Source organism: Plectropomus leopardus, chromosome 9 (assembly GCF_026936395.1).
Source record: "Plectropomus leopardus strain MGB_pleo_1.0 chromosome 9, ASM2693639v1, whole genome shotgun sequence".
NCBI lineage: Eukaryota > Metazoa > Chordata > Actinopteri > Perciformes > Serranidae > Plectropomus > Plectropomus leopardus.
Genome location: NC_142184.1, coordinates 30,253,156 through 30,269,020, shown reverse-complemented (window position 1 = coordinate 30,269,020; position 15,865 = coordinate 30,253,156). Strand labels below are relative to the sequence as shown.

Sequence of the window (15,865 nt, the reverse complement as noted above, 5' to 3'; positions counted from 1 at the left end):
GTTGTCCCTCTCTCTGTAAGTGGGTGTTTGATAAATACCTGATGTTAATGTGGAAGAAAGGCAGTTTACTCAGACCCAAACCCCACGGATGGCACCAAAATAAGCAAAATCCCCATATTGCCTGCTGTGAGATTAATGTCCCTGCTTTGTTGTCTCTGCTAATGCTCTCTACTGGCTGGTGGCCAAGTGGATCAGGTGCATAAAAGATGGTCTTGTTTGCCTTTCATTTGACTGAATTTCTCAGTCAACGGTTTATTAATGGAGAAAAATACTTTAGAGTACCAAACAGGTAGTTTAGTATACTTGTTTGTTTCAGCTATAATAAGTCAAATGTTGCATTCGATAAAACCAAACCCAATTGCTAAAACAAAGGCTGACATTGTTAATTTCTGCAGACCATGAATATGTTACATTTGCACATTATTATGTAGCTGTTATCTAGCTGTTTCAACAACAGTGTGGTAAATTTGTCCTTAGGTTTAAAGACAAAAACCTCTTTGTTACGGTAAGGAAAAGATAATGTTTTGACTCAAAATAGCCACTTTTTGTGGCACTATCCCCAGCATTGCGTTGCTAAAAAACAACCATTTTGTTGTGTGTTGGTCTTCAACAGTGGTTCCTAGTTTGGTATGCATCCTGCCTAGATGCCAAGCAATTTACCATGTCCTACCCCTCCCACTGACAAAGTCAGCTCATATATGACATCACATATGAAATGCTGCACATATGCACACATGATTGCACATATGATTGGTATGGAACAAACATATGTGCAGAAATGTAAAATACCAACATTTGCTTCTGGCAACTGGGCTGAAAAACCAACATAATAATCGTGTTTTTATCATGTTAACAACTACCTTGTGAACCTCTTGGAGCATTTAGGAGCTAAAAAGACAGAAATTTCCTTCAGGCTCTCACCACATTCTGAAAAAATTGACATGCCCCTTGGCGTCTCATGGCAACACGCGCTTGAATGTATGTATATGATCCATAGCTGAAAAAAATTGGGTGTTTAGTGAAAAAAAGTAAGTAAGTGTTGTAAAATCGTTCCGTTAGGTTTGGGCAACAAATCTAAAAGGTTAGATTTAGGAAAAAAGAACATGATTCGGGGTAATATAGGTTCACTTGCTCCATGAGGTAACATGATGTAAAAATACTGTCTGTTTAACCCCTACTGTCCGCAGATGACACAGCTTTCATTTGCCTCATTGAGGTTTTAGTTTACCTGCCATCATGAGGACACTTCATTATTCAGGCCTCCGTTGCTGTTGAACTGTTACAGTTGTGATCCTTAAAATTCCAGTTTAGTTCATACTGCGACACCTTTGGTAAAGGTAGATTCAACAGCAGAGCAAATTGTACATATTGTTGACAGCCCTCCTTGAGAGGCAGTGGGCTGAGAGGATTCATAATGTTGCTTTGTTTTAAACTTTAAGGATTGTACCTTTAAAGGTGTGACCTTTTGCTGCTGGGATCTGCTACACTGTGAAAAAGTAATAATACATTCAGTATTCACACCATTGTTTTCCAAAACTATCCAGATCCCAGATACTGCTGTTTCAGGACAGAGGCTGCAGTGTTTAGCATTACTGTCATGGCTATTGCCATGCTCCGCAGAGAATATTATGCCTCCAAGTCCTGGATCTGTAGTCCTAATCCAAACCGTTTACAGACACAGAGAACAAAGCTTTGCCTTTATTCAAACTCCAAAACAGGGGTATTATATATCCCCTTCCTCCTGTCTGTTCTGAGCTAAAAATGGTTTGCTTCAGTATGTACATGATGGTGGCCAACTTGTGATTTAATGACATTAAGTTATGTCTCTGCCTATTCACAGATCCCAGTGATGGGAAGAGACAGAGATTATGTGATGAGGGAGAAATGTATTGTCAAACACTGGGCTGCCTGCTCACATTCAAATAATCAAAATAGATTTAAAGGGAATTAACAGAAATGAGAAAAGTACAATATGTAAGATACAATGTCATCCAAGTATGCTGTTAGCATAATTGCAGCTGGTGGCTTAGCATACCAGCCATTTAGTGGATGATCTTATCCAGACTAACAGCTCACATAACAGTAAGTTAATACCTTTATAGCGAGAAGGTGCAGTGGGAGCTTAATTTGTCATGCTGTGTCATAGTCCTACCAAAAACTATAAACCAGTGCATTGTCTTCAGTGGTAAACAATTCATGATGTTTGTATAAAATGTAGACAGTAAAAAGATTAGTTCCACTTTTTAGGATGTGCATTTATTGTTTTTTTGACAAAAGTTAGAGAAGATGACTGATAACCTATTCTTCGTACAAACAGCCCTTTGGAGCAATGCAGGTTTGTTTTTTGGAATACTGGTTTGTCTTTCCAAGGAGGCAGTTTTTGGACTATTGGGGCTTCGGAATTTTGAGCCGTCCAGAACTGTGCAAAAGTCATTGTAGAGGCAAGCAGACATTTTCCAAAGGGCAGTTTCTTGGTGAGGCTCAGGGACTACCTTTTTTTTTGTCTCGGTTTTTGCGCGAATTGAAGGGGCTTTATGCTAAATGCAGATTGTGTGAGTTATCTGGACAGCTAATGGCCCAATACTTCTTTGAATTTGCAGTCAAAAGTGGCAACAATGAGCTTGTCAGTGGGACATATATTACGCTAACATGAACATGCAGACAGACCAGCTTTACCACAACAAACAACAGAGAAGCTGGGATTAAAACACACACAGGGGCCACAACAAACCACAGAGGAGCTCGGAATTCAGCACACACAGGGGAAGCATTACTTCATTCTGTGCTCAGGATGCCATTACTCCACTATATCTTTACATAGCAAATGGTGGTTTGGTGCTATATTAATGCTCAGAATGTTGCACACAGAACTTTTGAGTTTAGAGATGCTGGTGGATCTTTCTTTCTTCAGACAGAGCCAGGCTCGCCGTTTCCCCTGCTGCCAGTCTATGCTCAGATAAGCTAACAGGCTGCTAACTATAGCTTCATATACTGTAGGCTATATAAATAAAATAAGTGAACTGTATTTTATAAAATTTCAAAACTACTCCTTTAAAAGGAATTGACTCAGCCCCTCAAGAGAGACATTACATGGATTAACACAGCCCATGATTGTGCAGACTTTGGCTATGTTTCTCTTTGGTTTAACTCCGTCCACAGCACCTCGCAGCTGTGACAGCATAACAACAACAAAAAGCTGTTTTATAAAGCAGCTCAGTGGTGAGGTAAGTGGAAAAACAGAAAGGCTACATTGTTGTTATTGGTAATACTACTGGTACTTTTATTGAGTCTTTTAAAATTTGACACAGTTACGTCTCCTCGATTATTTACTCAGCATTAATTTGCAGCGTGTACAGCGGAATCTGTCACTTTGAATTAGGCACCGTCATTCTATACGCTCGTAACTGATCACATAGCTTTGCTGAGCTAAATTTAGACTTGGTTCCAGTAAATGTTTGAGGAAATCACTTTGAAACTTGCACAAAAATCTTAATATACTTTGTTTGAGTTGAAGGAGTTTTAATGAAAAGTGTTGTGTCCAGTCTTACTGTAGCCTGTCCAACTTCAGTAGCCCTCAAGCAACTCCCTGCAAACTTCAAGTGTGCCTCTTTTTTCTTCCTTTTTTTTCAAGTGCTCATTTCTGTTTGCCCAAAGTTTCCCTGAGCTAAGCCTCCCTGACCTATTACCCAAAGTCCCACAAAACTGGGTTTGTTCAAGTACCTTTAAAAAACACACGTTTTTGCCAGATGTTGTTCCTTGTTTCTTTCCACACACTCATAAAAAATTATGTTTAGAAAGAAAAAAAGGAACGTTGTGATGACATCAGGATCTGCTTGTTGTTGTCCAGAGCTGAGAGAGAGTGATGTGATTTAGTGGGTATACGAAAATGAAATAATTTGTGGTGAGTGCACCTCAGTGAAAAGCAGATCAGTCTTTCTGCGGTCTCATTCCACCTTGTTTAAAGTTTCTACAATGCGGCCGTTCCCTTCCTGCTTCTCTCTGAATGAACTGTCCTCCTGTCTGTCCTTGACTCCTGCTTCCTTCAAAACACCTCATTTAATAGCGTGTTTACATCCAGGCAGAGCTACTCCTCTGCCTCTTAAAGTCATTATGTTTAATGGGTCGTTCAGCACCAACTGTTCCTCTGAGCATTTGCAGGAATCTGTTTAGTCACTTTTTCTCCCCTTTGCTAGCGTCTACATAACAGCATACTAAGACAATAATAAACACCCTGTTCAAAGATTCTCTGTGCATGGATCTTGAGCAGAAATTAAAACACATATATATATTGTATTACTTATAATTTCCAATTTAAATAGACATTCTTTGATTAGTTTCCTACCCTCCAGACAGCCTTAGCTTTTAATATAATTCAGTATTGGCAGAAAATCAATTTGCAAAACTGTCTAATTTGGCTGGTAATCCATCACTGATAATGTCATTATCATGTCATTATCACAGCAATGTGAGTAAGGATTATTATGAAAATTGTCCTTGTTGGAGCATCTAAGGGCAGAGTGACTTCATGGTCACAGCAACATCTGTGGATTATCCAGGAACTAAATTAACCAGAACATTATGCTGGTTAGATTAATCACTGTCGAGTGTCACAATAGAATTCCTCAACCTTTTGAGCACCAAACCAAAACTATACCACATGTAAACAGTATATGTTTTTTTGTGATTTGGCTGAGATGACTCTGATCAATATTTTTATCTAATGCTAAGTATGACAAAATTTCACACAAATGTCTAACAGGTGAAATGAATCAAGTATTAGTAGTATTAGAAGTATTAACACTTTATGTCCAAATGGTTAAGGGTCAGCTTCACAATGACATGGTAATATTCTTCACACTTTTCTAGACATTATTCAACATCACTCAGGGACAAAAGGGGAGACATTTGGTCAAATACTGAATTCATGACTATAATCTCGGGTGCCCACCTTGAAACTGTGCTGATTGTTTAGATCTGTGGTTCATTCAACTAGTAGAATAATGTTGGTGACTTGGTAAGTTTTGACCTGACATTATAACAGCCCCTAACAAATACAGAATAACTCACAACACTCAGGAACTTGGAAATGTCCGAGACTTGTGATGAGGCACATTGCAAAACCCTGTAAAACTATCTTTTACTTTGATAGCTTCGATGACATCTACCTCATTTTAACCCTCATTGAGCTTTCCCACTATAAATCCATAGCAAACATAAAAAAAATGTTATGAAGGTTTCCACTACATTGCTGCTTATATCAGTCCTGCTGGCACAGACAGATAATGCCACTATTACAACTTCAGACTTGGTATTACATTTACATTTATATCACAACTCTGTCAGGTTTTCTATTTATTTTCAACACAAGATGTAAACAGATACAGGGGACAGTGGTTAATCCAGGTATGAGGCAAACATTATGTATAGTTCTGTGTGTTCAAGTACTTTAATCTGTTTACTAAATCAACCATTTGAAGGCAGAACTCATTTTCATGGGAGGAGGCTCAGCACTCTGTGTAGTCTTATGAGTTACTACCAGGAATAGAATTAATCGGCCACCTTAAATCGTCATTCTGCAGACAAACAACAACATACAATAATCAGATTGTGTCGCTTTATGTTTGGTATTACTGTGATGCAGTTCATCAACCTCAGAAGATATGGGTGAACACAAACATAGTCAAACCTCATATCAAAATTTGTCAAAACAGTAAAGGATTTCTAGCTCTTCTACATTCTTCTTATTGGACATTCATAAAAACATCAACATACAATATAGATTTATTATTAGAGACACAAATGTAAAAGGCTTTTTTAGCTCTAATGTAAGCAAACGAGTGGGGAACATACACCGATCAGCCAAAACATTATAACAACCGGCAGATAAAGTGAATGACATTGATCACCTTGTTGCAATGCCATGTTCTGCTGTGAAACCTTTGCTCCTGGCATTCATGTAGATGCCACTTGACACGCAGCACCCACCCAAAAACTGTTACAGACCAAGTGCACCCCCTCATGGCAACGGCACCTCCTGATGGCAGCGGCCCCCCAGCAGGACAGTGCACTATGCCACACATCAAAAACTTTGAAGGAATGGCCGAAGAGATGTGACATAGAGCTAAAGGTGTTGACTTGACCACACACCCCAGATCACAACTGATCAAGCATTCGTAGGATGTGCCGGTACCCTAAAGGTACCCACAATGCCCTCTTGGTAACGGCACTCCGTGATGGCAGTGGCCCCCCTGGCAGCACAGTGCACCATAGCACATGTCAAAAACTGTTCAGGAATGGTCGAAGGAATGTGACAAAGAGCTCAGGGTACTTAATTAATAAAGTACCTCTTATTGCCAGTAGCCCAGAGGCTCCTCAGGTGATTCTTGACAGTTTTTTGAGTGTGGAATGGTTTGTGGTCCTCCTGAGGGGTGCTGTTGCCATGTTGGAAGTGGAAGGGCACATGGTTTGCAACACTGTTTGGGTGGAAGGAGAATGGCAAGTGGCTTTCACATGAATACCAGGTTTTCACGGCAAAACATTGCATTGTAACAAGGTGGTCAATGTTATTCACTTCAGTTGTCAGAGGTTTTAATGTTGTGGCTAATCGGGGTATTTCATCATACTGTATATACAATGTTAATTATCATTTTGTAAACACTATGATCAGTGGGCTGAATATACACAAATTCATACAGCCATAAGACAAAGATAAGAGACAGACAAAAATGCTCTTGTTGTACAAAAATCTCACTACAGGCTTTCAGTGCCATCAGAATACTTTTTTTGTCATCATCTTGTTGACACCTTACATGTCTATTTTTATGATCCAGCGAGCATTCCATATCATTGCAAAATATCAAAAATACATGTCTCGATGCGAAAATTCACAAGTTTCACTCAGTGATTAAACCAGGTTTCTGCAAGACACTGCACACAGCAAGTCAGTTCTGAAATCTACAAATGAAAATATACAGTGACACAATAAAAATGCATATTACTTTGAGATACACCTCTTTTTTTGTTGTTGCAATGACAACGACCACTTGAACACTGGAAGGCAATTATTCCTCAACATGCAAAAACTCAACAATTAAACTAATTATTGTAAAAGTTTATGAAAATCAATATACTTACACAACACATAGAACAGCGTAAACACCCCTCTAAGCCACCATCGTCACATTGACATTAACGAATCATCAAAAAGTGACATTTCACATGAGAACATACAGGTGTTGGGAGTTTGCAGTTCTTTATAATACCCAAATTCACTGCGCCTACACTCAGTGAAGGTAATAAGGGCAGTTGCATCTGGTCATGCACTGTGTGAGTGAGTATAGGAATGTACAGTAATCATGCATAATAAAGATACCCTGCTATACAGGCAATGAACACTCGGTGGCAGACTTTGCCCACTTTGTACACAGCTCCAGTCTGCCTCGGAATAAAATGTCAAGTCATGGCGAGGAGAGGGAGGGACATGCATAGGGGAAACATTACACTGGGAGTCAGGTATATTGCTTTTCGGAAAATGTGCATTTGTGATTCATCAAGAATTTTTTCCTAAAAAATGTGCACACGAAGACTTGACAAAAACTTGAAGACTGAGCTATAGTCCTCTCAGTTACTATCTCCAACTCAGCTTCCTATCTGCTTTCTTCCATTTTTCTCTCACTGCTGCCATCAAACAAACCAATCTCTGGATCGTCCTTCTCTCTTGTGACCTTGTCTTTAATTTCTTTCCATTTCTTTGTCACTATCCTACACCTTCTCAAGGATCTCTATTCCCTCTACTCCCACCTCCTCCCTCTATCTCTCTTCCTTCCTTCCGTCCTTCCTCCTCCTCTCTGCAGGGCAGCCGGAGAGACTGGCATTTCTCTAACAGCAGGAGAGGAATCTGCACCCAGCCCCAGCACACGCTGTGCAAAGAGAGAGTGGGTGTGGCATGGCAGACAGAGGTGTCTGTGTGTGTGTGTGTGTGTGTGTGTGTGTGTGTGTGTGTGTGTGTGTGTGTGTGTGTATGAACCTATGTGTTGGTCTTTGACTGGCAATAATGAACATGTGACCAGAACCCCCACACTCCAACGACCAACATTTGTCTGCTACCACTCTGTATGACGTCCACATCAGAGGCTCAGAGGGTCTTTATGAATGCTCCTCTCGTCACTAATTCATCTGGTTGGATTAAACTAGGGGTTTACACTGCAGCGCCCTCCAAACCTGCCTGTAATTTAAAATAGTTTGAAGTTATGATATAAATTGATTTCGTCTCTCCTATTTTGAGTCTTTGTCCCACTTCCATTTAGGCCTTTAATTTTAAGGGATATTCAGGCTCTAATTTTTGGAACCTGATGGCTGTAAACCAGGGGCCTGTTTCCCAACTGCCTTTGGGGGGTGGGGGGTCCTATCTTATCTAAGGATAGGTCTTTAGATATTACATAACAGTCTTAACTTTAGTACTTCCTAAGTTAGGAACCCAAAGTAAGACCATGTCCTAAATTAAAAATATCTGCCAAAAAGGCAGCATATATATATATATATATATATATTTATATATATATATATATATATATATATATATATATATATATATATATATATATATATATATAGGAAAAAATGTTAACCAGTTTATATCAGCTGCCAAGAAGATTCATTTGCAGATGCATCCTTTATGTCGGCAGAGAAAGACAAGGTTTTCACACAGCAAACGAGGTGATGATGGAGGGTGTTGTAATAATGTACTTTTTAACAGAAGCAGCATTGTGGATGCAGTTATAGTTAGGATAACATCAGTCAAGATAGTTGAGATAAGACAGGAGGTCTGAGACAGACAGACCTGAGTTTTGGAATCGCCTCTAGATCAATAACTTCAGCTATGACAGGACAAAAAATTAGGATATTTTTCTGTAATGAGGTCCCAGAAGTATACTTATGTCACAGAGTCAGTGACACACATGCTTAGCTTTTAATATAATTAAACAACTTGAGCCCTATTATTTTGCCTATATTTGTTCACATTTTTACAAAGTCACACCGTTAAAAGTATGCCAAATCAGCTATTAACAGGTCTTGTTTGCAATTCACCCCTAGGTTTACAACTATACTATACTAAATACTAGGTGCAACTATTATTGCAGTACTTTGTTATTGAAGAAAACTTAAAAATGTGATCAATCTCAGGCAAGTTCTGCCGGAGTGCCTTTTTCTATGATTAAAGAGCAGTTTTCTTTTCCACGATGAACAAAAAGATAAAAACATCCCCAGAAAGTGTAAGCCACACTGAATTTAAATGTAGGTCTATTGTGTCTGTGTGTTTAGATTTGAGTCATGACTCAGAGGATTATAATGTTTGATGCAAATTAAAGCAATCAAATGTTTAAATGTCCCATATTATGCTTATTATCAGCTTCATACTTGTACTTTGGATTTATACTAGGACATTTTTACATGTTTTAATGTCCAAACTACACTTTTTTGTCATACTGCCTGCTTGAATATATCTGTATCCACCCTCTGTCTTAAACACTCTGCTCTACTGCCTGTCTCTTTAAGCCCACCTCCAGGAAGAGCCCAGCCTGCTGTGATTGGTCAGTGTTTCCTGGTCTTCCACATCTCTCCTCATGGCACTTCAACAGTGTAACACTGTGCTGGCACTTGCTAGCTTTATAGACCAAATCACCATGATGTCGCTCTGGCAACTGTTTTGAATTGCAGAGATGAGAAATTGTCAAATTCCTTTATTTCTGTTGTCATTTTTAGCTGTAACCGTAGTGTTTGAAGATTTATAGTTAAACACAATTGTCAGACCTATCTGAAGTTCCTGCTGAGTCTATTTTATGTAATGTGTTGCTTTGCTAGTGACTTTGATAAACCAAATCTGCTTAAGCTTAGCAATGTAATGCTGTGGATAGGGCCACAACAAAACGTATCTAGCCACCTAAAAAACAGAACAACCCCCCCAAAACCCCAATATCACTGTCAGTGTATGCTATCTGGAATATTTCTCCACTTTTCCAAACACAATAGCTGATAGAGGCAGTGATGGGCCGAAAACATCGTCATTCCGTACCGTATAAAAAAATTGTTTTAGGTTGGCCCTTTTAGGTGGCTAAAAAACAAAAAATTAAGGCAACTTTTCTTAGCGCCATTTGATTGAATGTCTGTGATGTGAGGGCTTTCTTCCAGGAAGTTATTGTAAAAAAAACATTGTAATTTAGTCTATAGACAGTTTCATTACTATTATGTTGCAAGGGCAACAGCTTTGGTCCCTGTGTACATCCTGTCAGCTATTACATTAACAAATTTTCCAACAAGAAATACACTTGGTCTCATTTAAATTGTTTATGCTGTTAAGTCTGAAAAGGTCTATAAAGTGTGATTGTGACATCACAAATTTGCAGAAGTTTTAACAGCTCGTAAAAGCCATAGTTTCTGAATACAGACGGTGTGCATCCCCCTATGTTATTTCAAAGTATTTACTTACTTTATGCCTGCTTTTAAATAAAAAAAAAAGATTAGAAATCAGATTTTTTTTTTTTTTTACAATATAGGACCATTAAGGAAACGTAATTGCCTACATGAGCCATGTGTTACAGTCACTGTGGCAGCTGACTGCGGACTGTGATGATAACCAGACCATATCAACAAGCCGACGACAAAAACTTTAAACATCGCTTTTAGAACATCAACATGCACCTGTCTCATTGCCCCATGTCCTCGCCCCCTTCAACTCCCCTGCACCCCATGGGGAGGAAAGCCTTGCAGTTTGAGAAATCCTTGGATTGAACTAATTGTTAGCAGCCTCTATTTCAGCTTCAAGAGATTAGTCACAGCTAGATGATAATGATGATGGTTAAGTATAAATCACTAACACCTGTCCTCACGGTGACCAATTACTCCAATGGATTACAGTCGAGGCTTTGCCAAAAATATCCTCAAAGCACCTGATACAAGCTGGCATCTATTGCTCATCAAGAACTCTGCTTTCATTCGGGGACTAGCTTCAATTTAATTTAGTGTCTTGCACTTCCTTGGACTCATGCCAAATGTTAACAGTGTCAACACATGCTGAGGACAAGGGCAAAAGTAAAAACTTTTAACGCAAAAATGTGTCTGGTGATGGGAGTAAACAGAGAAATTTAAAAAGTTGAGCTTGGAATGATAGTCAGTGGGGAGGGGAGGGACGGCCATCGCTCACTCGGCAGCTCTGTCATACTCTAAATGAAAAGTAAAGCTATATAACAGGGTGAGTTAGAGAAAAGATGAAGAACAGCAGCAGGTCAGTCAGGGATGAGTGCCCACTGTGTCGGTGTGATGTGCGTGTTTGGCTTCACCGGTGATAAGAGAGGAAGAGGGCAAGTCACGGGTCGATCCTTCTGCTCCTTTTAAAGTGACAAATGACTGTACGGGAGGTGAACGTAGATAAGCGGGGGCGGGGGATGAGTCATGGCGGAAAGGCAGAGAAGAGTGGCTGTGGCAGTGTCGGGGGTCAGACATGCCGGTGTAGCTCCGGTAGCGGGGAGGAAGAGAGGGCCGGTCGCGGTTCAATTCCTCGGCTCTTCATAAAAGACAGCAGCTGGTCGGGGATCTCAGCGAGGACATCCTTAGCCAGCCGGGCCATGCTGAGGACCTGGTTACCAGATCTGTCGATGTAGTCTCTGAATGGAACAAACTGGAAGCAGTGGTAAATAATAGTTAAGATTCTAAAACATTTAACATTACTTTGGAGGCATAAAATCTAGACTTTGCTCTCATAATGTTAAAATTCAAAAAGCCCTTTTCAGACACGAAATACATAAAATTATCGTCTGTCGGTTAATGGACCTGTAAATGACATTCAGAGTAAGCAACAAGCAAGGCTTTATTTATATAGCACATATCATTCCAGGTGGAAGCACAATGTGCTGCACAAAGTGTGAAGTACAAGTTGCATACACAAAACAAAGCCATAAAAGCGTATGAAATCCATTAAAAATAAAATTAAAAACTTACAAAGTAATAATTAAGATGAAGAATAAAGCAGTAAAAGATAAAAAAGGCATGCGAGTCAGAAAAGATTAAAAAAAAAGTTAGAATAAATAAATATTTCTAAAAGTAGACTATTAAAAGAGGATAATACATACAAATTCAAACGAATAAAAGAACTAAAAATACAATGAAATAAGACAGACCAATAAAAGATAACACACAAGTCAAACAAAGAAGAAAAAAAGATAGATAAACCAATAAGCCAATAAAAGTGAAAACATACCTAAGTTAAAACCAATAAAAGAAATAAAATAAAGTAATAGTTAAAATAGTCCAACCAGACTTCTGAAATGCATGGCATGCAATGAATGTCTTCAACTTAACTTAAAAAGATCATACTGTTGGGACACTTTTAATATCATCAGAGTTGGAACATAACAGCAAAACACACTGTCACTCATATTCGTGGTGACCTGGGGACTAAGCGGTCGAGCTGGCTCATAGCTCACAAGCACATCAGAGAAATAATGGAAGGCCTGACCATGTAAATCCTTAAAAACAAGCAATAAAAATTTAAAATCAATTCTAAAAATGACTGGAAGCCAGTCTTGTGACTTCAGCACAGGTGTTGTCAGATTTCTTTGTTGTGCATTATGGAGGAACTGCAGTCAGTTAATTAGTTTTTTAGGTATTCCTGTAAGCAGCTCATTATAGTAGTCCATCTGACTACAAATAAAAGCATGAACGAGTTTTTCAGTGTCATCCTGAGATAAAAAGCTCTGTACCTCAGCGATATTTCTCAGATGATTAAACCCAGCTTTGATTACGTATTTATATTATGGTCAGTATTAATATAGCAGCGAACCAATATTTGCTGTGTAAAGATAATATAGATTAATCATGTCCTGAGCAGAGAATGAAGTCATGCTATGTGTGTTATAATTTGAGCTTCTCTGTTTTTTGTTGTGGTAGACGGCCTGGCAGGGTGTGCATGTTAGTGCATGCATGCATAGATTTCAGGGGGGACATGTCCTCCTCAATATTTAGAACATGTGAATTTGTCCTCTGTTTGCTCAAAATTTCCTGCAAGAGGATGTCAAACCTCAAAATTTTATATTAGCTGACCCAGTGTTGAATGAAGTTAACACCCATATACGCATTCAAGTCCGTATGTATGTGCATATCTAACTGGCTAGCCATTCACCACAGTTCTGTACTGCTCTCCTTAGGTGGTTACCACTGATAACACCACCACTGTCTTGACCCTATGCTTTATTGAGGAAGCCTCCCGTTTCTCCCCAGGTTATGAATTTAACACCATTAGCTGCTAGCTGGTGGCGTATAATAGCAGCACCACCGATTCTGTCCAAGCACGTTCTCATTTGACACTAAAGCACTGACAGAGTTGACGTATTTGACAGGTTCAAAGTGAGAACGGGCTGCAAAATAGATAGCACAATGCTCAAATGGTAATTGGCGCCTGGTGTTCGAGAGGCAGAGTTAGAAAGTAATGACCTCAAGGAAGAAAAGTGTTTCATGATCTCTCAGCGGCTGCACCAGTGATGGATTTAAAACTTATCTCAACGTTGAAGCTTTAATTTATGACCATCATGAGCATGAGGGACGCTTGCATCCCTCCTCTCACACTGAACCCCCTCAATCATTTTCCCATCAATTTCATCTTTTAGTGGTGGCACTTTGAGCTGTCTACTGTACAATGTCAAACAGTGCACAACCAGAGAATGACAGGACATTGCGTTGTCACTCATTTGTTACTTGCTTACATGCTGTATAAAAAAAAGTTATTCTGGATATTCCCAGCTCATCCATGCAGCTGAAACCGCATTGCACCAAAAATGGGACAAGATTTCTTTTACAGACTGACCTGTTACATGGCAAAGCTCTTTAACAACTTGGCAGATTTTTGTATGTATTAAACATGAGTCATAATTGTTAAATCATAAATTCAAGGGCTGCTACCAACTATTTTATTTTATTTTCTTAAGTCTATAACCTTTTCAGAATGGCCATCCACATTTCCCTGGGAACAAGCTGACATATTAAAATTAGTTGTTTTGTCTGACATTCAGATATCCAGATATAATAATTCAATTTACCACAGAAAACAGGAAATATTCATGTTTGACAAGCTGTAATTTGTACAGTCTTGGGATTTTTTGCTGAAAAAGTAACATTGTTTTATTTTTTTTCCAATGCATTCTTCTTAAATGTCAAAAACCAGTGCCTCATTTCTACAACTGCCAGCAGTTCAGTTGAAGATACAGAGTTATTATTCAAGTAATGGCCAATAAAGTAAATGTCTCTGACTAAAATGGCATTGCTTGAGGCAATTTATCAGACATTATGCAGCTTCCTCTAAAGCTACAAAAGGCTTTATATAGCTTTTTTCTTTTTTACATGACGTAGTAATCAAATACATTTTTCCTTAGCTTTTATCTGATTTTCCTAGACATTTTCCTTACCTTTTGAAAAATTAATTTTCTAAATCTAGTAATTCCTTGCAATTTGTGAAAACAAAAAGACACCAAGTCGCTTCAGGTTTTAAAGTGTCAAACAGAATTTGATGTGTAAAATCAGTGAAGTTCTCTCTCTTAAAAACGCAAATCTTAAAATTGTCTCAGTTGCAGAACAAGACCTTTATTTAAAGATCCAGTGTGTGGCATCTAGCGATGAGTTTACTGACTTGATACGTGCCAAGCGTGTGGGAGAACTATGGTGGTCGATACAAAAATGAAAAAGAAAGAAAAAAAAGAGCAAAAAATAAAAATAAAAATGAAATAAAATAAATAAAAGAAAACTCATATTGTCTTATCTAGAGCCACTGTTTAATTATAGATTCTGGGCTACTGCAAAACCATGTGGATAACTCCATGCAGACCTGCTCCATATATAGAAATTAAAAGCTCATTCTGAGGTAAGGAAAACACAAACTACTTTTACTTTCAGGTGGTTCTGACCATTTCTGCCATGAAGAGGACCCTAAATCCTATGGACCTTGATCTGTCTCTAGTGCAACACACTCACAAAAGGAGGACTATTAAAACTCTGTACATGTAAATTTAGATACTTCAACTGCAATCAAGACATAGTTCTCAGTAATAATATATATGTATTTTGGTGCTAACTGCATTGCAAGAACCCTATAATTAACACACCTCTGTACTCAGACATAAGTCTCCCCCTGCACAAACAGCTCACAGGTGAATGAAGTGTACACTGAATACATACAAAGCTTTTTAACTGGTACCAGGCAGGTAGATACTGAATACAAGGAAATATATTAAGACAACTGTACATCAGTTCACAGTACATACGTGGAGGTTAAAGTCATTTTTCTCTCCTTAGACCTCCACGTATGTACTGTGAAGGTAGACCTTCACAGTACATACGTGGGGGTCTAAGGAGAGAAAAATGACTTTAATTTACACCAAGTATAAAAAAATTAATATCACTGCAATGTAGACAGCCTTCATGTTGAATCAATAATGACAAGACTGCACTGAAATGTAAAGTGAATGACCTTCGTTCTCTCAGCTAGAAGTGCAAACATCCTGTTGAATTATTGTCATAATAATAAGGTTAAAAAGGATTACTGTGAGCACGAAAATATAATTATTGCTGTTAGTGAAACTAAGTGGAGGGACAGGACTGTGAAAATATGATAGCAATATAGTATGAAAAACAGTTATTAACCTTGTGTGGGGTCAGAATATTTCACGTCTTATTTTTATCATTGTCATGCATAATGTTTTACAAACTGTTTCTGTGTTCACTGATAGCAGCACAACAAGGCAATTAAGTCAAACCTTTTAAATATGCCAGAATATATTTGCGAAAATTACTGCGACCACTTTAGCTCATACAATATCATACT

At 38.5% G+C, this 15,865-nt stretch overlaps 1 protein-coding gene across 1 annotated transcript in view; it reads right to left on the bottom strand.

Annotated features, from left to right (window-relative positions):
- Window positions 1-8,599: 8,599 nt before the first annotated feature.
- The window catches only part of LOC121946809 (copine-9-like), a 97,157-nt gene continuing 89,891 nt past the window's right edge, over window positions 8,600-15,865 (bottom strand). Inside the window, exon 20 of the mRNA XM_088082484.1 lies at window positions 8,600-11,674. Within this exon, the coding sequence (XP_087938610.1) occupies window positions 11,492-11,674 (183 nt within the window). The 3' untranslated portion in view covers window positions 8,600-11,491. The remainder of the gene's footprint in view (window positions 11,675-15,865) is intronic.